This window comes from Suncus etruscus, chromosome 4 (genome assembly GCF_024139225.1).
Source record: "Suncus etruscus isolate mSunEtr1 chromosome 4, mSunEtr1.pri.cur, whole genome shotgun sequence".
NCBI classification, from domain to species: Eukaryota; Metazoa; Chordata; class Mammalia; order Eulipotyphla; family Soricidae; genus Suncus; species Suncus etruscus.
In genome coordinates, this window is record NC_064851.1 from 45,609,171 (window position 1) to 45,631,829 (window position 22,659).

The 22,659-nt window shown below is 42.6% G+C and overlaps 1 protein-coding gene across 1 annotated transcript in view; it reads right to left on the bottom strand.

Moving 5' to 3' along the window:
* The window catches only part of DIPK1A (divergent protein kinase domain 1A), a 34,507-nt gene that overhangs the window by 8,456 nt on the left and 3,392 nt on the right, over positions 1 to 22,659 (bottom strand). Inside the window, exon 2 of the mRNA XM_049772251.1 lies at positions 1,540 to 1,647. Coding sequence (XP_049628208.1) covers positions 1,540 to 1,647 — 108 coding nt within the window. The remainder of the gene's footprint in view (positions 1 to 1,539; positions 1,648 to 22,659) is intronic.

The window sequence follows — 22,659 nt, forward strand, 5'->3', positions numbered from 1 at the left end:
CACCTTACCTCCAGCGCCACCTACCCGGCCCCAGGAATACACTAATTTAAGGGAATTGATAGCTAACAACAAGAGCTTACTAAACCTTCTGCCATTGTCCTAATGACTTCATTAGAGATGCAATAATTTTCACAAACGTGCTTGTTACTGTACTTTTTTATTTTTGGTTTTTGGGTCATACCTGGGGGGCTGAGGGGTTCTGGCTCTGCACTCAGAAATCATTTCTGACAGGCTTGGGGGGACCATATGGTAAGTTAGGAATCAAACCCAAGTCGGCTACGTGAAAGCAAACACGCTACCACTCCAACTCCCATTTTTTTCTTTTAAACTTTCTTTCTATATATTTATTATTATTATTATTATTATTATTATTATTATTGTTTTTGAGTCACACCTAGCGGTGTTCAGGGTTTACTCCTGGCTCTGTGTTCAGAAATTGCTCCTGGCAGCCTAAGGAAACCATACAGGATGCTGGGAATCAAATCCAGGTTTGTCCCAGATTGGCTGTGTACAAGGCAAACACCCTATCACTGTGCTATTGCTCTGGCCCTCTTTCTACATATCTATATCTATATCTATATCTATATCTATATCTATCTAAATTTTTTGGGAGGGGATTTTGGGTCACATATCCAGCTGTGCTCAGAGATTAATCCCTGGCTCTGAACTCAGAAATTGCTCCTAGCAGGATCAGGGGCCCATATGGGATTGCTGGGATTCGAACCAGCATCCGTCCTGGATCAGCTATGAGCAAGACAAACGCCCTACCACTGTGCTATTACTCCAGCCCCGTCTTTATATATATTTTAAAATAACTTTGCTTTCACTTATCTGGAAAGGAATGTATTATGGCCAACTATGTCAACCATGAGATGCATTTTCTTTAAATAAAGTAATAAAAGAAAAAAAAAAAAGAAACCTGCTGCTGAGAAGAAGCTTACAATGACAAAGTCAATTAATATATGCTGTATGTTATTTGCATTATATACTAAATTCCTATAATAAAGCTAGAGAAAAGAAACCATGAAAAGCCTCAGTGGATCATCCTAAGTAGCCTAAGGGGGAGGAGGAAGTAGGGTATAAAGAAATCCACATCTGGGGCTGGAGTGATAATACAGTGGGTAGAGAACTTGAATTGCATGCATCCTATCCAGGTTTGATCACCAACATCCTAGGTGGTCCCCAGAACACCTCCTGGAGCAATTTATTTTTCCTTTTCTTTGGACCATACATAGTAATGCTCAGGGGTTAGTCCTGAATCTGTACTCAAGAATTACTCCTGATGGTGTTCTGGGGACTATATGGGATATCAGGGATTGAGTCAGGGTTGATTGCATGCAAGGCAATTGCCCTACCCACTGTATTATTGCTCAGGCCTCACAGGAGTAAATAGCCAAGAATTACCCTGAGCATCACTGTGTAACACCAAATACCAAAACAGAACAAAACCTACACCTAAATGGTCCTCTGCTATGCTTTAGTTCAAGGCAAAATAAAAATACACCTTTAATATGAAAGGTTTATTTAGAATATCCATACCTGATTGTTGGGTTTGGTTGATAAACATTTTCCAAAGTAAAGAGTTTCTGTAACACAAAGGCTATTACATGCAGGCCCATCAATAACTCCAGTCTTGTACTTGTCACACTAAAAACAAAAAAATAGAAAGTAGTTAATGGAAAAATAGTCATAAGAAGAAACACAATGAAGATACCAGAAGGAGACATCTCTCTAGTTCAAGAGAGATTCTGTAATGAAGACTCAAACTTTATTGTATTTTGGGCATTATGGGAGGTCATGACCAGCAGCCTTTAATGATTACATTTAGAGGGATGCAGGGTACCCTCCAATAGTGCTGGGAATCAAACCCAGGTCAGACTTACATGCTGTACCATTTCTTCAACTTGCAGACTCAGATTTTGGATCTGAATTTAAGTTCTATAATTTGCTAACTGACCCATCAAGACAGAGAGATTGTTATGACAAGCACAGAATTTTGTAACCATTTATCCCTCTTAACACAGAAGGCACCTAATTTTGCCAAGAATCTGATTTTTAAAAAATGGCTGTTAAAAAAATTAAAGTTTAATATTTTAAGGTACTTTTTTTGAACAACAGCACATGATCTGTCTTCTTTTCATCCTTGAGAGCAACAGTAAAGAAAAAAAGAACAAAAAAATCTATCATGATAAGATTCCAATGTAACCCTAACTAAGGCAAAATAAATGAGGATCGCTTGCAAATTCAGTGAAAATTACACCAGAGCCCAAATAATGCTGAGATTAAATTCCTGCTGTGACCTCCCTTCTCAGACAAAGTTGGCAAAACACTGAGCAGGTGGCACACCTGGGGGCAAAACCATCTCCCAAGTCTAACAATAAAGTTTTTGTTCTGCTGTGTATGTGTGTGGGGCACTCACAGTGATACTTAGTAGGCTGGGTCACAGCTCAGTGCTTAGGCCTAGAAAAGCAAAGCTGCTCAGGCTCCAAGTGGTATGTGGGGCCATCAGGGTGCAGGGGTGGGGATGGGGGAAATGAGGTGCCAGGGAATAAAAACTCGGGTCCTTCTGAATGTACCCTTGAATGATCCCCAAGTCCTACAATGAAGGTTTGAGGACACAAACAATGGGGTCAACTAAAGGCTCTAGTTGGATTGAGGCGATGGTATAGTAGTTAAAGTGTATGCCTATCATGTGTTAACCTAATTTGATTCTCTGCACCCCAATGATCCCCCAAACACTGCAAGATGCTGCTCTGGCCATTGCCCGGTGTGGCCAGGGTAGCCAAGGAATTCCAGGCAGTACAGGGAAGAGCACAACATTTTCTAGCCTTTAAACTGAACCAACCTACCCAGTTAGCTGAGAATTGCTCGTGAGATGTTAACTATTGTGGAGAAATATATTGGCTGTGGGGGAGCTGGATCATACCAGACAGTGCTCAGGAGCTATTCCTAGCTCTGTTCAGGAGTGACTCCTTGCAGTGGTCAGGGGAATATACATGGTGCTGGAACTAGAACCATGGGCAGTGCCAACACAGCTACATGCAAGGCCAGTGCCTATTTCGAGCACTATTTCTCCAAGAGAAACATACATGCTTAACCAAGCAGTCTGTCTCATCCTTTCCTCTCTCTCTCTCTCTCTTACACACACAGCAGCTTCACTACTAGCTCAGCTCACTGTTCCAGTTGATTCCTGTGAATGAGGAAAAGCTTTCAGAATTAAACATTAATGGGGCCAAAGAGATAGCACAGCAGTAGGTCGTTTGCCTTGCATGCAGCCGATCCAGGTTTGAATCCCAGCATCCCATATGGTCCCCTGTGTCTGCCAGGAGCGATTTCTGAGCATAGAGCCAGGAGTAACCCCTGATCACTGCCAGGTGTGACACACAAAAACAAACAAACCAAAAAGAAATAATAATTGAAAGAAAATAAGCATAAGATCTATCACATCTATGAGAAAAAAAAAAAGAGTTAACAAATACCACTACAAATTCCAAGAACTGGAGCCGAAGGAGTGGTGCAAGCAGTAGGGCGTCTGCCTTGTATGTGCTAACCTAGGACGAACTGTGGTTTGATCCCCTGGTGTCCCATATTGTCCCCCTAGCCAGGAGCAATTTCTGAGCGCATAGCCAGGAGTAACCCTGAGTGTCACTGGGTGTGCCCCCCCCCAAAAAAAAAAATTCCAAGAAATTCATAAAATAAGACTGTATGACTTAGGGTTGGAGTGTAAGCACAGTGGTAGGTATTTTGCCTTGCATGCTACCGACCCAGGACAGACTTGTTCATTCCTGGCATCCCATATGGTCACCCGAGCTTGCCAGGAGCAATTTCTGAGTGTAGAGTCAAGAGTAACCCCTGAGTGTTGCTGGGTGTGGCCCACCGCCCCAAAAAAGACTATGATAGAAGAAATAATAGAAAAACAACATAAGAAAATGAAATGTTGGGCCCAGAGAGATAGCACAGCGGCATTTGCCTTGCAAGCAGCCGATCCAGGACCAAAGGTGGTTGGTTTGAATCCCGGTGTCCCATATGGTCCCCCGTGCCTGCCAGGAGCTGTTTCTGAGCAGACAGCCAGGAGTAACCCCTGAGCACCGCTGGGTGTGGCCCAAAAACAAACAAACAAAACAAAACAAAACAAAAAAAAAAACAAAAGAAAATGAAATGTTGAGCACATGCATGCAGTAGCTCCAGGTTTGATCCTTGTTCCCCAGAGCATTTCCAGATGCAATCCGCAAGCACCAAACCATAAGAGCCAAAACACAAAAATCAACCAAACAAACAAAAATCCAGAAGGAAATGAATATAAGCTAATGGTACTTATATATCTATATATTTTTTTAAATCCTAGAGATTAAACTCACAATATGAATGAAGCAAAGTAAAATAGGCAGACAAACATAACATCATCATCATCATCATAATAATAATGAAGGCACAGAACCAGAGCAATAATCTAGTGGGTAGGGCACTTGCTTTGCATGTGGTAGACTAAATAAATAAACAAATATTTTAAATATAAATATATAAAAATATATAATAAATAAACATTTTAAACAAACATTTAAAAATTGAATCAGTAACGATTCCCGGCATCTCATAAGGTCCCCCAAGCCTGCCAGGGGAGATTTCTGAGTGCAGAGACAGGAGTAACCCCTGAATGCGACTGGGTGTGGCCCTCCCAAAAAATTCAACTCAATTCCACTCATCACTGGTACATATCCTGACAGAGAGATCAAACTCCATACACAAAGCACTCGCATGGCCCCAATGGCCCTCCCCTTCACTTGAAATCCCAGTGCCCCATACACTGTTCCCTGTACTTAAGAGGGCTACCAGTCAGGATGCACTCCACAAGCCTGACTAATTGGCAGGATTTGTGTTAATTATAGTACTCAAGAAACCTGCTTACTCATTGATGTCAGACTCATGACAGAGGCTATTTTTCTGGAACAACCAGTTAGAGAGATGCGCTGGGGAAGGTGCAGGGAGAAGGTGTGGCACTTCCATGTCCTCATCTTGGACATCATTTTTTGGAAGCTCTCCCAACTTTGGGTTTTTTTGTTTTGTTTGTTTGTTTGGGGCCTCACCCGGTGAGGTTCAGGGGTTACTCCTGGCTATTTGCTCAGAAACCGCTCCTGGCCGGGGGATCGAACCACTGTCTGTCCTAGGCTAGTGCCGGCAAGACAGACACCTTACCTCTCTGGCCCCTCCTTTGGGGTTATTAATGGAGATTTCATTCCTTAGGCATAATGGAGACACTAGCTATTGGTAATTAAACTCAGTCTTCATGCCAGTATTTCCCAAGTAGGTGATAGGGCCACCTGGGCAGGATGCGTAGGAACTTTCCATAGGGGTGCTTTTTTCCAGAAAAGAGGGCGGTACAGGCTGGAGCAATTACAACAGGTAAGGTGATTGCTGTGCATGTAGCTGACCAGGTTCAATCCCTAGGATTCCATATGGTCCCCTGAGCTCACCAGGAGTGATTCCTGAGTGTAGAGCCAGGAGTAATCCCTAAGCACCAACAGGTGTGACCAAATAAGAAAAGAAGAAAAAAATAAAAGAAAAGAAAGAAAAAAGAAAAAGGGTGTGTGGTAGGTAAAATAAGGTAAGTTTGCCTGTCTGAAGTAATTTCTTTTTTTTTTCTTTTTTTTTTTTTGGTTTTTGGGTCATACCTGGCAGTGCTCAGGGGTTACTCCTGGCTCTGCATTCAGAAATCACTTCTGGCAGGCTCAGGGGACCATGTGGGATGCTAGGATTTGAACCATCGTCCATCCTGGGCCAGCTCAATGCAAGGCTGGGGAGATAGTACAGTGGTAGTACAGAGATAGTACAGTGAGTAAGGCATTTATTTGCTTTGTATGTGGCCGACCCGGATTCAATCCCCCATGTCCCATATGGTCACCCAATCATTGCCAGAAGTAATTTCTGGCAGTGCCAGGGTAATCCCTGAGCATTACCAGGTAGAGCCCCAAACAAACAAACAAACAAACAAAAAAAAAACAAAAAAAGAAGTTAGTGGTGGCCAGGCTGGGAAATAGTAGAGAGATTAGCATACACAACTAGTATGTACCCGACCATGATTAAACCCACAGCACTATGTGGCCTTTGAAACCTTGCTGGGCCCTGGAGGCTTCCAGCACTGCCATGGTGGCACTGGTGATGCTGTTCCTGCTGAGTCTGAGCAAGACTGCATCCTTGGGCATGAGCATTGAATCACTAGTCCAGTTGGCAAATACAATAAGGAGTGGCCTTTGGCCCCCTGAACACCACTTGAGTAGCTTCCTTTCCTCATCAAAAGATTGTAGTGTTGGGGTCTGGGGATGGCTCTATAGCAAAGCACCTCTCTTGCTAGCCATAAGTTCAATGCTTGGTATTGCTCCGTTGCCTGAATGGGGTCACAGTGGGTTCAGGTATATCATGGTAAGCCAGATGTGTGTCCCGCCCAGTGAGTATATTGATCCAAATGTGCTCAAGGTCCAAAGAGGTAGTGCCAGGGTAAAGTGTTTGCTTTCTTTTTTTTTTTTTTGGTTTTTGGGCCACACCCGGTAACACTCAGGGGTTACTCCTGGCTATGCGCTCAGAAGTCGCTCCTGGCTTGGGGGACCATATGGGACACCGGGGGATCGAACTGCAGTCCGTCCAAGGCTAGCGCAGGCAAGGCAGGCACCTTACCTCTTGCGCCACCGCCCGGCCCAGTGTTTGCTTTCATATAGTTGACCTTGCTTGGTTGAAACTCCCCCCACCCTCCAGTACTCAAATCGTCCCCTGAGCACTACTAGGGGTCAATCCTGAGTGCAAAGACGATCATAGTTACCCATCAAAGGATGCAACCCCAACCAGCATAAATGTAAGGCACATGACCTCACATGTCAGCACTGTAACCAGAGGTGCATGATCTCTAGTCAAATCAAGATCATCATCAACAAAACAAAACAAGCAACAGCGATAAGAAAAGGAAGGGAATTAAAAGTAAAAAAATTTTAAATTATATTTTAAAAAACATATTGAGCTAGATTCTGAAACTTCATTAAGAATAGGACCAATGCTTTTCCACAATATCTAAAACCTTAAAAGAATAAACTAACATCTTATTAATAAACCGTTAAGTAAACAGTGAAGACCAGATAGTAATTAGCTACAAGAATTAGATTCTTGTTTTGTGCAAAGGCCTCGAGCCAACACTGTATCAAAGGGGCAGTCACTGAGAACAGGCTCTGCCACTTGTGGCCTCCACCATCAATTAAAAGCAAAGAAGGGTGGTCTGCTACATCTTTCTGACTTTCTGTTCTAGGCATGGCGAAACTGCACAAACTGCAATCGCTCTCAGTACAGCACTAAAAAAAACACAACAGCATTGTGGAGAATGTCTAACTTTACAATGATAACAGAAAATACCAAATGGTTTTTCCAGTTCTAAGATTTGATCACTGTGATTCTGGTTAGACAATCCCTTTGCTTGCACATACCTCAGAATACCAGAAGATGTCACTCTTCAGCTAAAATGTACAAAGAGCCTTTGTGGCCAAGGATGGAACTGTACCACAAGAGGTGGTAACAATGAACAGATGTACAGTCTTTAGTTTTAAATACATGTCTAAAATCCGGGTTTTAAATACATATTTCAGAGAAACATTAGAAATGGATGTTTCTTACTTAGAAAAAAGAGCAGGGTTGGGTTTGTAATGCCTGAAAATCTTTAATCAGCACCTTCGAGGGTTGTTTTAAATTTTCACTGTTTTCTAAACGTGTGCATATCTTCAATCGTTCCTTCATTTCTCCTGATGTCATTCTCTTGGCCATTCATAGTGCCCAGCTCTCTCTCTCCTTCTCTATTCACATATGTATGCATGCACAGACCAACCAACTCTCCTATTTTCTTTCTGCTATAATAGCTATAATTTATAATTTTTCAACACAAATAGAATCTGAGTTTAAGTGTGAAAAAATCCTAAGCAGGAGTGTGCCGGTGCTCAACTAGAGTGCTACGGTAATGTGGAGTCTGTGCTCCGGAGCTAGTTGTTGCACATGGCCTCAATTATGTAACCAAGCTTCCACTTAATCTATTGCTGAGACCATGTTTATTAGAAAATGGATTTGGTTGGGGGGTGGTGGCACAGCTGGCGGTCTCAGGGCTTACTCCTGCTTTGTGCTCAAGGATCACTGCTTGGGGAGCCAAATATGGTGCTGGGGATTGAATCCATATCAGTTGCATGCAAAATTTTATACACTGGATAATCTATCTCCTGGCCCCTAGAAACCATGTCACCAATGGTCCAAGAGTGTTCAAACTATCTGAGGAATGTGGATTGGCTAAAATATGAGATTATGCAGAGAATTTCATGCAGTGAAGTTTCATGCAGAGATGAAGTTATATAGGCTGTATATTTAGGAAAATTTATGCCAGATGCACTCAAACTGTAGGAAGGTTTGCATATCTCAGAGGTCTCTACAGATTGTCAGGTCAAATCTCAAAGTTCCTGACTCAACAGGCTTTAGCCAGGACTGGAAGCAGTAATGCAAGCAAGTGTCCAGGTATACTTAAGCATTGGTCTAAGAGATTACACTGCTAAAAAAAAAAAAAAAAAAAAAAAAGAGATTACACTGCTTCAGAATTTCTAGCTACCTGTGCTGTAAGTGTAACCCTGACCCCAACTTCCTGTTTCCTTAACCTCTTTTTTAATATGTAAAAGTACACCTGGATGGTCAGAATCACCCACGCCTGAGATGGGCAGGCAGATTTTGAATAAAGGATAAAAGGTGCTGGTTGGGGGGAGGTGAGGAGAGGCAGCAAGGGAGACAGACAGAGCTCCTGAGATAAAGACATGAGTGAAGCAGACATGGTGCCAAAACTCACAGTGGAGAAAAGCCATGAGGGAATAAAGTGAGCTGACTACGATGAAACTTTAACTGACTGCTTGTGAATTATTTCTTCGCTCTTATGCTACATCTTCAGCACTGGCCAAAGGGGCTAGGGTCTCTGTGCCCTGCTGGAGTGGCCTCACCCAACACGTGGACTTTATACTTCATATTTTTTGTTTGTTTTGGTTTTTGGATCAACTGCGCTCAGGGGCTACTCCTGCCTCTATGCTCAGAAATCTCTCCTGGCAGGCTGTGGGACCATATGTAATGTCGGGATTCAAACCACCGTCCTTCTGCATGCAAGGCAAACATCCTACCTCCATGCTATCTCTCTGGCCCCTATATACTTTATATTTTAATTCTACAGTAAAGTAGGGTAAAAGAAGCCCATCTGCCATGTGCCTATAGTACCTTCAGCAAATTTTTCATACCATTGATAAAGCACCCCAAAGCACCAAGTAAAACCTTTAAGGAGCTCACACACTTATATGAAGTTTTGTGACTGCTTATAAATAAATATACTGATAAAAAAAAAGAAATCATCCTCATTAAAGCCTGGTTATAAGACCATGTGATAATAGCTAATCTTCATCTATCAAACATGTTCAATAGTTACCAGTATTTTTCAAAATAGAATCTTAGAGCACGTGATTTAAAAATATGAGGCCCTGTGGCACTCTGAGCACCCCACAAACCCCAAAATCTAGAGATGGGGAGATTGTACAGCAGATAGGAAACATGCCTAGAAGATTCTTTTTTTTTTTTTTTGTGGTTTTAGGGTCACACCTGGCAGTGCTCAGGGGATACTCCTGGCTCCATGCTCAGAAATTGCTCCTGGCAGGCACGGGGGACCATATGGGACACTGGGATTCGAACTGATGACCTTCTGCATGAAAGGCAAATGCCTTACCTCCATGCTATCTCTCCAGCCCCTCCTAGAAGATTCTTAACCCACTTGAATTTTTGGCATTATGCCCACCCTCCAGCACTGCTGAGCACAGTCCTGGAGGCTCCCAGCACTGCTGTGGTGCTCTAGACCTCTCTGGTATTGCAGAGCCTGAGCAGCATCACTCCTGCAAGCCTTAAACCATCAGTCTGGTTGGCCAAGAATTGCTTGAGAACCAGTTGGAAGGACCCCCACCAAACCCCCAAATCAAAGGCATTTAAATAATCAAGCTGGTCAATATAACATACTTTCCTAGTCAAAATGTGGAAGCAAACCAAGGTTTCCTTAGTAGACAAATGAATAAATAAAATGCATTATATATTTACAATGCAAAAATTATTCCATCTGAAAACGGATGCTAGAGAGACTAGATTGATAGTACAGTGGGTAGGACCTTTGCCTTGCACATAGCTGACTCAGGTTCGATCCCAGTTTCCCATATGGTTCCCTGAGCCCTGCCAATAGTGATCCCTGAGCACAGAGCCAGGAGTAAGCCTTGAGCATGGCAAGATGTAGCCCACCAAAACCAAACCTTTGGGGCATGAGTGGTGGTACAGCAGGTAAGGCGCTTGCCTCACATGTAGCCAACCTGAGTTTGATCCCATATGGTCTCTGAATACCAGCAGGAGTGATCTCTCAATACAGAGCCAGGAGTGAGCCTTGAGCATGGCTGGGTATGCAACCCTCCTTACCCCTACCCCAAACAAACTGAGAGCTGGAGAGATAGACAAAGGGTTAAGACACTTGCTTACATCCTGCTGCACCCTGTTTGAATCCCTCAGCATCATCTGGGGTCACTCTGACCACAGAACCAGGAATAGCTGCTGAGCACTACAGGGTATTAAACCTCCACCCCCCCCCAAAAAAAAGAAGTAAATTCTGACAAATGACACACTGTGGATGAACTCTGAGGACTTCATACTAAGTAAATAGGATAAACACTTCACGATTACATTTATATGAGGTAACTAAAATAGATTCCTAGAAACTGAAAGCAGAATGGTTGGTACCAGAGACAGGGTGGAGGGAAATGGGAAGTTGTGGTTAAGGGGTAAGAGTTTTAGTTTGCAAAATTCACAGTTTGGGATGTAGCAGGGAAATGAGCAGAATTGGAAAACTAGAGGCAGGATCTAGAATCTGGGCAAAGATGAATCATCATAAATCATAAAGCTTTGGCCAGATGGGGCCGAGTAATAGCACAGCACAGTGGTAGGGTTTCGCCTTGCATGCAACTGACCCAGGACAGACCTAGGTTCAATCCCCCAGTGTCCCATATGGTCCTACAAGCCAGGAGCAATTTCCAAACACATAGCCATGAGTAACCCCTGGGCGCTCCTGGGTGGACCCAAAAACAAAACAACAACAATAAAAGAAGCCTACCGTTGGGTGGGGTGATGGACACTGTATTTTATCTATATTATCCCATCTAGTTCTTTTTTAACTCTCTGAGGATGTTTATTTCTTTTATGTAAACTGTGGCTAACAGAGATTAGATAATGTTTTCAGCAGATAACTAAAAAGAAAAAAACTTGAACACAGTTATGTCTTCAATGCAAAACTCCCTCGAATAACTGCAAACAAAAGAATCTAATATTCTGTAAAGAACTTGAAAACAACTGTTATTTATAAATAGTTAAAATTCTTTAGACATTTTTCCCCAGAGCATTTTGGGGTGGGGGTCATAGCCAGTTGTCAGGATGCTCACTCCTGACTCTTGTCAGGGATCCTGGCAGGCTTGAGAGTCATACTAGGTATTGAGGAATGTATTGAAGTATGTAAATAAATGTATATAAAAATTGGGGCTAGAGTGATGGCGCAGCAGTAGGGTCTTTGTCTTGCTGACCTAGGACAGAGCTGGGTTTGACTCCAAGTGTCCCATATGGCCCCCTGAGCCAGGAGCGATTTCTGAGTGCATTGCCAGGAGTAACCCCCTGAGAGTCATCAGGTGTGGCCTAAAGAACCAAACAAACAAACAAACAAAACAAACAAAAAACCCAGCTATGAACAGAGCAGAAGAGACAAACTCATCTGGTTGCTTGAGCAGAAGGGAACTGGGCTACAAAAACAATAAGTAAACGTTCATGTGGAACTTAAAACAGAATGTATTAATCACTGATTATGTAATTTAGCAATCACTGTATATGTTAGATGATAAAACTGCTCCCATAGAATTGGAGTCTTTTTTTTTAATATGTTGGTGTCTTCTGAATTTAATCTATATAAGGAGCATATACGTGTGTTTAGGACACACACAGGTATTAGTTTTGAAAAGAAGGAAATCTACGTGAACTGCATTAGGGCTGGACCCATTTTGGGTTAGCCAGGTCAAGTCCACATGCATAAATAAATGTGGCTCTCTTATTCTTGGTCAGATTTCTCTTTTTTTTTTGTTTTTGGGCCACACCCATTTGACGCTCAGGGGTTACTCCTGGCTATGCGCTCAGAAATCGCCCCTGGCTTGGGGGTACCATATGGGACACCAGGGGATCGAACCGCGGTCCGGTCCGTCCTATGCTAGCACTTGCAAGGCAGACACCTTACCTCTAGCGCCACCTTCCCAGCCCCTGGTCAGATTTCTCTTACAGAGAGATTGGATGCATAATAGTGTGAATGGACCGAAAAACTGGACACGGACAATGAACTGCAAACTTAAGAAAGGTTAAGATGCACTAGGAGAAACAGTGTGGAGTTTCTTCAAACAATCAAAAATAGAAGTATCATATGAGCCAGCAATCCCACTTGTGGGTATTGTGTATAGCCTAAAGAAACAAAAGTTATCTCAAGGATGTATCTTATTTCCATGCTTACTGTAATACTTCTGACAATTTATAAATATAAACAATGTAGGTATCCAATAACTGAATAAATAAACAGTCTGTCACTCACAAATATTAGTCTTAAAATAAATGGATGAAATTAGAGGGCATTTTGCTAAGTAAAATAAACCAAATACCCGGGCCCGGAGAGATAGCACAGCAGTGTTTGCCTTGCAAGCAGCCGATCCAGGATCCAGGACCAAAGGTGGTTGGTTCGAATCCCGGTGTCCCACATGGTACCCCGTGCCTGCCAGGAGCTATTTCTGAGTACACAGCCAGGAGTAACCCCTGAGCGCCGCCAGGTGTGACCCAAAAACCAAAAACCAAAAAAAAAAAAAAAAAAAAAAAAAAAACCCAAATACCACAGTTATATACCACTTAGGTAAGTTATACCATGTATTATGAAAGGTTAAAAAAAAGCTAAACCAAAAAAATAGAAAAGGTTGCCCGGGGCTGTTTATAAGGTAGATGGGATAGAGAGGTTGATGAAGGGAATAAACTTCCAGTTATAAGGTAACTCAGAGAATCTAATGGATGGCATGGTGGCTAGTTTAAAATACTCTATTGCATTACTGTGATTTGCTGAGAGAACTTAAATGTCCTCTCCAAAAAAAGGGGGAAAAAATAAAAGGTAGATAGATATATTAGGTAAGGAACATGCCAATTTAACTTAGAGAAATCTTTTCCCAAGAATTATATTTATCAAATTATCACACTGTGCAGAGTTTACACTTTAATATTCTGATTATACTTTCAAAGATGAGAAAAAACCTACACAAATCAAATACCCAACAAGGTTAAGATGTAAATATGCATTTTACTATTCAAGAAAATGAAAATAAAACAAAACCAACTGAGTTCCTAGCAGTTTCTAGAACAGTAATTCATACCTGTTGTCAGTACTAATTTCCTCATGCAGGCTTAATTCCAAAACATTTACCTCTGACCCTAATACATTCTAAAAACACATATAGCACCATAATAATGAGCTCTTTTTTTGAGGGGGGCACACCCAGTGACACTCATGGGTCACTCCTGGCTATGTGCTCAGATATCGCTCCTGTTGAGGGACCATATGGGACACCAGGGGATTGAACCGCAGTCCGACCTAGGTTAGCGTGTGCAAGGCAAACACCCTACCACTTGCACCACCACTCTGGCCCCAATAATGAGGTCTTTTTTTTTTTTTTTTTTTTGGTTTTTGGGCCACACCTGGCCGTGCTCAGGGGTCACTCCTGGCTGTCTGCTCAGAAATAGCTCCTGGCAGGCACGGGGGACCATATGGGACACCAGGATTCGAACCAACCACCTTTGGTCCTGGATCAGTTGCTTGCAAGGCAAACACCGCTGTGCTATCTCTCCGGGCCCCAATAATGAGCTCTTAATTGCAAATTCCAATTCTTGTATTACTTAGCTTCTCTTAGGTATTTGTTTTTGTAACAATAAAACTTTAAGAACTTTTCTAAAAGAGCCAGAATTATAGAATAGCAGATAAGGCGCTATCCTTGTATGCAGCCAACCTGGGCTTGATCTCTAGCATCCCATATAGTTCAGAGTCATCCAGCCTGGAGTAACACCTAAGCACTATTGGGTGTGGCCCTAAAACAACAGAACAAAACTTTTCTAGGGCCAGAGATCTAGCCGGGCATGCTTAGCACACAGGAGACTCAAGTCCAAGTATTGCCAGGAGTGACACTCCTCCTCCCCCCAACCACAGAGCTGGGTGACCTTTCCATCAAAATAAAATGTTTCCTAAATGCTTTTCTCCTGTGTTTTATCCTATTTCTCTAGTCACTTCTTATGAGTTTCCCTGTGGTGTTCTCTTCCTTTCTAACAAATATAGGCACTGTTGCCTTCCAAGGTTCTGTTCTACATTTTTAGTTCTCTATTTACAGAATGAATAGCAATTTATTTCTGTTTCTGAGGAACCTTTATTCCTGCTCAGATCTTTGTTCTTATTATCTAAATGCTTCCTGCCCATTTCCTGGATCCGTTGACAAAGTACCTCATACTTTCTTTTGCCATATCCAAACTGAACTGGCTTCTTTAGTTTTCTCCTACAAGACTAAGTTAAGTTCCTTTCTCTCCCACCTCAAAGGTACTGTCACCCACCCAGTGGGCTGAGGAAGGAAACAAGAAGTTGTCCTAAACTTCTACTTCCTTATCCTTTCACAACGGTCACCAAGTGTTTGCAGTCAAATGATTTCCTTACTATATTCTGAGGCTTCTTCTCCCATCCCCAGGAGAATACTGTAAACCCACAATGCTTTGTGCCTAGAAAACAATAGTCATAACAAAACTGCTCTCTCTCTCTGTTTCTGAAGCCTCCTGCAGTCTAGCTTCTATTCTATGGTTGGATAAATTCTGAAACAAACCTAATTGTTCTCTCCCCAGGCTAAAGTTTCTACTGAAGATTCACTGCCTCAAGGCTATGAAGCAAATGAGACCTGGTTTTGGATTTGCTGTTTTTTTTCTTTTTCTGGTTTTGCTTCTGCCTAGCCTCGTGGTACCAAATTATAGCATCATTTCCTATCTTTGAAACTGTGCATGCTTTCTTCTGCCTGCAATTCTTCAATCTTCAAAATTCAGCTTAACTTCTTCAGCAAGTCCTCTGGAGACTTTCTCAGCTAGGACTGCCCACGTAAAATAGTGCATGAGACAAATACACCCTGAAAAGCATTCAATGCTTATTGGCAATACACAGGACATTCCTAGACTCTTTATTTAATTGCAATTTTAACTAGACATCCTATTTTTATTCTTTTCCTTTTCTTCTAAATCTAGCAGCTCTACACCCAGACCCCAGTCTTAGTTTTATTTTTTTAATTTTATCTTAGTCTTATTTTTTCATTTTCTAAATTTTTTATTACATCACTATAAAAGAAATTTTTTTTTTTTTTGTGGTTTTTGGGTCACACCCGGCAGTGCTCAGGGGTTACTCCTGGCTCCATGCTCAGAAATTGCTCCTGGCAGGCACGGGGGACCATATGGGACGCTGGGATTCGAACCGATGACCTCTTGCATGAAAGGCAAACGCCTTACCTCCATGCTATCTCTCCAGCCCCTATAAAAGAAAATTTAAATGTATTTTTAGGCATCTTCTTTTTAAAAATTTTTATTTAAACAAATTTATTACATACATGATTGTGTTTGGGTTTCAGTCATGTAAAGAACACCACCCATCACCAGTGCAACATTCCCATCACCTATGTACCAAATATCCCACCTCCCCACCCAACTCCCGCCTGTACTCTAGACAGGCTTTCTATTTCCCTCGTACATGCTCATTATTAGGATAGTTCGAAACTTAGTTATTTCTCTAACTAAACTCAACCCTATTTGTCGAACTAACTAAACTCAACCCTATTTGTGGTGAGCTTCCTGAGGTGAGCTGTAACTTCCAGCTCTTTTCTCTTTTGTGTCTGAAAGTTATTATTGCAAGAATGTCTTTCATTTTTCTTAAAACCCATAGATTAGTGAGACCATTCTGTGTCTTTCTCTCTCTCTGTCTTATTTCACTCAACGTAATAGATTCCATGTACATCCATGTATAGAAAAATTTCATGACTTCATCTCTCCTGACAGCTGCATAATATTCCATTGTGTATATGTACCACAGTTTCTTTAGCCATTCATCTGTTGAAGGGTATCTTGGTTAGTCTTTATTTTTTCACATCCTCTGTATACTCATGAAACTATTATTATCTTTGAGGTAGGGGCATGTCTTATCTCTGTCTCTCCAATTTTTACTGGAGTGGTAACACAATTAAAATACATGGTGGGGGGGCAGAGATAGAGCAGCAGTAGGGCATTTGCCTTGCATGCAGCTGACACAGAACAAAGAATGGTTCCTGGCATCCCATATGGCCCCTCAAGCCTGGAGCGATTTCTGAATGCAGAGCCAGGAGTAATCCCTGAGTGCTGCCGGGTTGGCCCAAAATCAAACAAACGGGCTGGAGAGATAGCACAGCGGGAAGGCGTTTGCCTTAGATGTAGAAGGATGGTGGTTTGAATCCTGGCATCCATGTGGTCCCCAGAGCCTGCCAGGAGCGATTCTGGGTATGGAGCCAGGCGTTAACCCCTGAGCACTGCCAGGTGTGACCCAAAACCTCCCCCCAAAAAATCATACAAACAACAACAACTCCCCCCCCCCACAAAACCATGGTGTGGGGCCAGAGAGGTAGCACAGTGGTAGGGCTTTTGCCTTGCACACAGCCTATCCAGGATGGATGGTGGTTCAAATCCCAGCATCCCATACAGTCCCCTGAGCCTGCTGGGAGTGATTTCTGAGTGCAGAGCCAGTAGTAATCCCTGAGCAAGATTGAATGTGGCTCAAAAACCAAAACAAAAATAAAGCACTAAGGTGTTTTGGGGTAGAGAGATAGTACAGTAGGTAAGGTGCTTGCCTTACATGTAGATGACTCTGGTTTGATCCCCAGCACCCCAGATGGTCCACTGAGTCAGCCAGGAGTGATTCCTCAGTGCAATAATCCACTTTTTATTTTCTCTTTCTTCCTTCCTATTAAACATAAACCTTTAAAATCCTTTGGGGAATAATTCCAATATTCAGATCACACTTAGATCCATTTCAGTTGTCCACATTCATCTATTGGTTTAAATTATGTCCTTGTTTTTGGGGACTCCTACAAGTTTTTTGGATGCCTGGAAAGAAATGTTTCCTTTTGGGGCTGGAGAGATAGCATGGAGGTAAAGCATTTGCCTTGCATGCAGAAAGATGATGGTTCGAATCCCAGCATCCCATATGGTCCCCCGTGCCTGCCAGGAGCAATTTCTGAGCAAAGAGCCAGATTTCTGAGTGTTGCCGGGTGTGATCCAAAAACAGAAACAAGGGGCCGGGCGGTGGCGCTGGAGGTAAGGTGCCTGCCTTACCTGCGCTAGCCTAGGAGACGGACCGCGGTTCGATTCCCCGGCGTCCCATATGGTCCCCCAAGCCAGGAGCGACTTCTGAGCGCATAGCCAGGAGTAACCCCTGAGCGTCACCGGGTGTGGCCCAAAAACCAAAAAAAAAAAAAAAAAAACAAAAAAACAAAAAAACAAAAAACAAAAAAAAAAACAGAAACAAAACAAACAAAAAAAGAAAGGTTTTCTTTTTCTCCTGGTAGGCAAATAATGTTTTTGCTGTCATTGTTTGGTTCGGGGCCATATCTGGTAGTGCTCAGGACTTAATTCCTGGCCCTGTGCTCACAGATCACACTTGGTGGTGCTTTGTGGACTATTTGGGGTGCTGGGGATCAAACCCAGGTTGGCCAAGTACAAGGCAAGTGTCCTGCCCACTGTACAACCACTTTGGTCCCTGGTAGGTAAATAATGGTACTCATATCTTTTTTTTTTTTTTTTGGGCCACACCCTGTGACGCTCAGGGGTTACTCCTGGCTATGCGCTCAGAAGTTGCTCCTGGCTTCTTGGGGGACCATATGGGACGCCGGGGGATCGAACCGCGGTCCGTCCTAGGCTAGCGCAGGCAAGGTGGTACTCATATCTTGGCTTGTGTTTTGGAGTCATACCCAGCATGGTTTAGGGGACATTTGGGTATCTTCTGGTGGTGTTCAGGAACTCATAGGCAACCAAGGATCAAACCTGAGCCTCCAACATGCAAAGTATGTACTTACCCTGATAAATTAGCTCTCTTGAGCATGTAGTTTATCATCTAAACCCAACAGGGGTTGAGTACTGAACAGGAGGCTGGATTGCAAAAATAGTAAAGCACCTGCAACTTTTGTTTTATCTCATTCCAAGAGTAGAACTCTGGGGGAAAAAACTCAGAAATTATTGGAAGGAGTCGGAGTGATAGCACAGTAGTAATGTGTTTGCCTTGCATGCGGCCAACACAAGACACACCTTAGTTTGAATCCCGACATCTCAAGCCTGCCAGGAGTAACCCCTGAGCACTGTCAGGTGTGGACACCCCCCAAAAAAAAGAAAGAAAAGAAAAGAAAAAGAAACTAATGGAACCCCTCTCTATTTTCCTATATTAGGTTCCTAATTCTAATCCATGTCTTTGAGACTGCCAGGATGTATGATCTGCTTTTCAAAGGTTTCCCAGTGAAACTTTGAATCGTTCATATGTAGAATTCTAGAATCTGGCAAATAATCTTTCAAGAGAAACTGGTTGTTGTTTTCTATCAAGGCTTTCTGGCTTCTTATCTTCAACACAGCTCTCAGCCAGTATCCAGTTCTGGTTCTTAGAACCCTGCTCATACCTCGTACAACTGAAAAAAGAGGCCACAAAAGTTTGCTCACCTCCCTGAGCTAAATCCTAGTTTACCTTTACTCTTGGGGTTCAATCCTTCAAGGTTTCAATTCAAATCATAATATGGACCCTACCCTTGGAAGAATTTGGTTGTAACACAGCATGTAATTCAAGTCTTAAATCTCTAGACAAAAGCAGCTACAAGGCAAGGTTCACCTCTCACAAATCTTACCTTATTCCTAGATCCTAATCAATGTGTGTGTGTGTGTGTGTGTGTGTGTGTGTGTGTGTGTGTGTGTGTTTACTACTGGTTTTGTGCTCAGGGATCAGTCCTGGCAAGGTTTTCCTTCTCTTGCCATTAGAGGAGTCAATGAGATAGACACTGGCAAGAAGAACTGAGTTCATTGTTAACCATCTTCCATGGCCCACCCTGTGTATTTACCCCTAAGCAGGGACTTTTATTTAGAAATCTCTGATGCTGGAGTAGAAGAGAGAATATAGAAATTAAGGCTCTTGGGGGTCGGAGAGATAGCATGGAGGTAAGGTGTTTGCCTTGAATGCAGAAGGTCTGTGGTTCGAATCCCGGCATTCCATATGGTACCCCAAGCCTGCCAGGGAAGGTTTCTGAGCCTAGAGCCAGGAGTGACCACTGAGCACTGCAGAGTGCGATCCAAAAAACATAAAAACAAAAATACAAAAAAAAAAAAGAAAAGAAAAGAAAAAGAAAAAGAAATTAAGCCTCTTACTTAGCATGCAGCCTAATTGGGGTTAGTCACAGTACTCTATATGGTTTCCTGAGTAATCCCCAAGTAAAGAACCAAAAATAGCTGGTTTCGTCCCAAAACAAAAACAAAGACAAAACAAACAAAAAAGAAACAAGAAGAAAAATCTTCACAGTAGGACTGCCATGAAAACAAATACTACCCAAGCTAAAAGACTTTCTCCAGAAAAAAGGCCCTAGAAGCCCCTGTGTACTTGTGGCTATCTATTTGCCACTACAATTTATAACACTATTTGCCAGAGACCAGAGAGACAAAAAATGCAGCAAAGGAGGCAGGCGAGAAATAAACCTCATTAAAAAAAAAAATCCAGGGGCCGGAGAGATAGCATGGAGGTAAAGCGTTTGCCTTTCATGCAGGAGGTCATCGGTTCAAATCCCGGTGTCCCATATGGTCCCCTGTGCCTGCCGGGAGCAATTTCTGAGCCTGGAGCCAGGAATAACCCCTGAGCACTGCCTGGTGTGACCCAAAAAAAAAAAAAAAAAAAAAAAAATCCCTACCCCTAACCCCATGGGTTGCTCCCCAGCCTGAGTCTTCGAGTATACTTTTCTTTGGCAACTTCTACGGCTTAACCTTGTCTGGAGGATCTTGGCTGAATTCCTTCCTCCCACAAGACAAGAACTAAAGAATCAGGGGCAGCACCCCCACTACTGATGACACTATTAATTTTTGGGAGCATTACAAGATACTTTAAAATATTTTTGCTCCTTATTTTTTTTAGTTCTAGACACACAATTTCTATTCAATCTCGATACTACTAATCCTAGTAATATCACTTTTCTTCTCGTTAGTGTTTTTGCCACACCCAGCAATGCTCAGGGGTTACTCGGCTCTGCACTCAGGAATTAATCCTAGCAGTGCTTGGGGAACCATATTATGATAATAAGGATCAAAACTGGGTCAGGCATGTGCAAGAAAAGCATCCTAACTGCTGTAATATCTGTCTCCCTAATACTACCAGTTTTGATGTTTTAAGAAAACAATCCCAAATGCAGAGAAACCATGATGAAGAGAAACCAAAATCTGGTGTTTGGTTTTATTTTGTTTTGTTTTATTGTTTGGGCCACACTGACAGCACTCCTGGCTCTGTGCTCAGAAATTGCTTTTGGTGGGGTCAGAGAGATAGCATGGAGGTAAGGCATTTGCCTTGCATGTGGAAGGACGGTAGTTCAAATCCCGGCATCCCAGATGGTCCTCTGAGTTTGCCAGGAGCGATTTCTGAGTGTAGAGCCAGGAGGAACCTCTGAGTGCTGCTGGGTGTGACCCAAAAACCAAAAAAAAAAAAAAAAAAAAAAAAAAGGAAAGAAAGAAATTGCTCCTGGCAGGTTCAGGGGACCATATGGGATGCTGGGGATCAAACCCAGGCCTGTCCTGGGTCAACCAGGACAAATGCCTTACCACTGTGCTGTCACTCTGGCCCCAAAATCTGGTGCTAGAGTCACAACAGGTGGTGCTCAGGAGCTACTCCTGGCTCTGTGCTGGGGATACAGCTGTTGCTCTTTGATGTGTCTGTGACCATGTGTTGAGGAATAGATTTCAACCTTCCCATACAAAGTATCTCAAGAAACTAAGGTTTAAGAAAGAAAATGTCATAAAAAAAATTAAGCATTTTTTTTTAAATTAAGCATTTTTAGACTCAGAAAAAAATGCATTTTCAAGTAAGATAATCATAGGGGTCGGAGCGAATAGAATAGTGTAGGGCATTTGCCTTGCACACAGCTGACCTGGGACAGACCCGGGCTCAATTTCCCTCATCCCATGTAGTCCTCATCCCAGAGCCTGCCAGGAGCAATTTCTGAGCACAGAGCCAGGAATAACTCCTGAGCACCACTGGGTGTGCCCCCTCAAAAAAAAAAAAAAAAAAAGACAAAAACAAAACAAACAAGTAAGATAACCATAAAAATGATGCTAAATTGTGCTCTGCTCCTGTTCTCTTTAAAGAAAAATTAAATGGGGGCTGGAGAGATAGCATGGAGGTAAGGCGTTTGCCTTTCATGCAGAAGGTCATATCCAGTGGTACTCAGGACTAACTACTGGCTCTGTAGTTGGAATCATTCCTGATAGGGCTCCAAAATGAAATGGGGTGCTGGAGATTGAACCTTGGTTGGCCGCATATAATGCAAGCACCTTACCTACTGTACCATATTTCTGGTCCAATGTAAAGTATTAAAAAGCATATTTATTTTGACTTAATATCTTAAAACAGTATATTTCTCACATTACCATATGATGTTAACAAGTCTTCCTGTGAGGGCTATAGTGAAAATCAGTTTACGTTTCTTATTAGGCATATTTGCTTTTTTTGGAGACACATATGCATATAAGAGATCACGAGGAGGTCTCAGTAAAGTCAGATACTTATCTTTAACTGTTTCAAATATATCTTTTTTTTTTTTTTTTTTTTGGTTTTTGGGTCACACCCAGCGGTGCTCAGGGGTTACTCCTGGCTGTCTGCTCAGAAATAGCTCCTGGCAGGCACAGGGGACCATATGGGACACCGGGATTCGAACCAACCACCTTTGGTCCTGGATCGGCTGCTTGCAAGGCAAACGCCGTTGTGCTATCTCTCCGGGCCCTTTCAAATATATCTTGTCATGGAATCGTTTTTTTTTTTTTTTGATTTTTGGGCCACACCCGGTGATACTCAGGGGTTACTCCTGGCTCTCTGCTCAGAAAGAGTTCCTGGCAGGCACGGGGGACCATATGGGACACCGGGATTCGAACCAACCACCTTAGGTCCTGGATAGGCTGCTTGCAAGGCAAAAGCCACTGTGTTATCTCTCCAGCCCTGTCATGGAATCTTTTTATCTTTGACTCCACCCCCCAGCATTGCCTGTCACCTAATTTAAGAAAGGTGGGTTGGACAAAAGGAAATAATTCAAATAATTTTGGGGATTTATGTCATTAGACTTGATTATATAAACCCACTTTATTAAAGCAGGAAAAAAAGGAACTTTTCTGTGGGCTTCAGGGGCCAGAGAGATAGCAAGGAGGTAAGGTGTTTGCCTTTCATGCAGGACAGTGGTTCGAATCCTGGCATCCTATATGGTC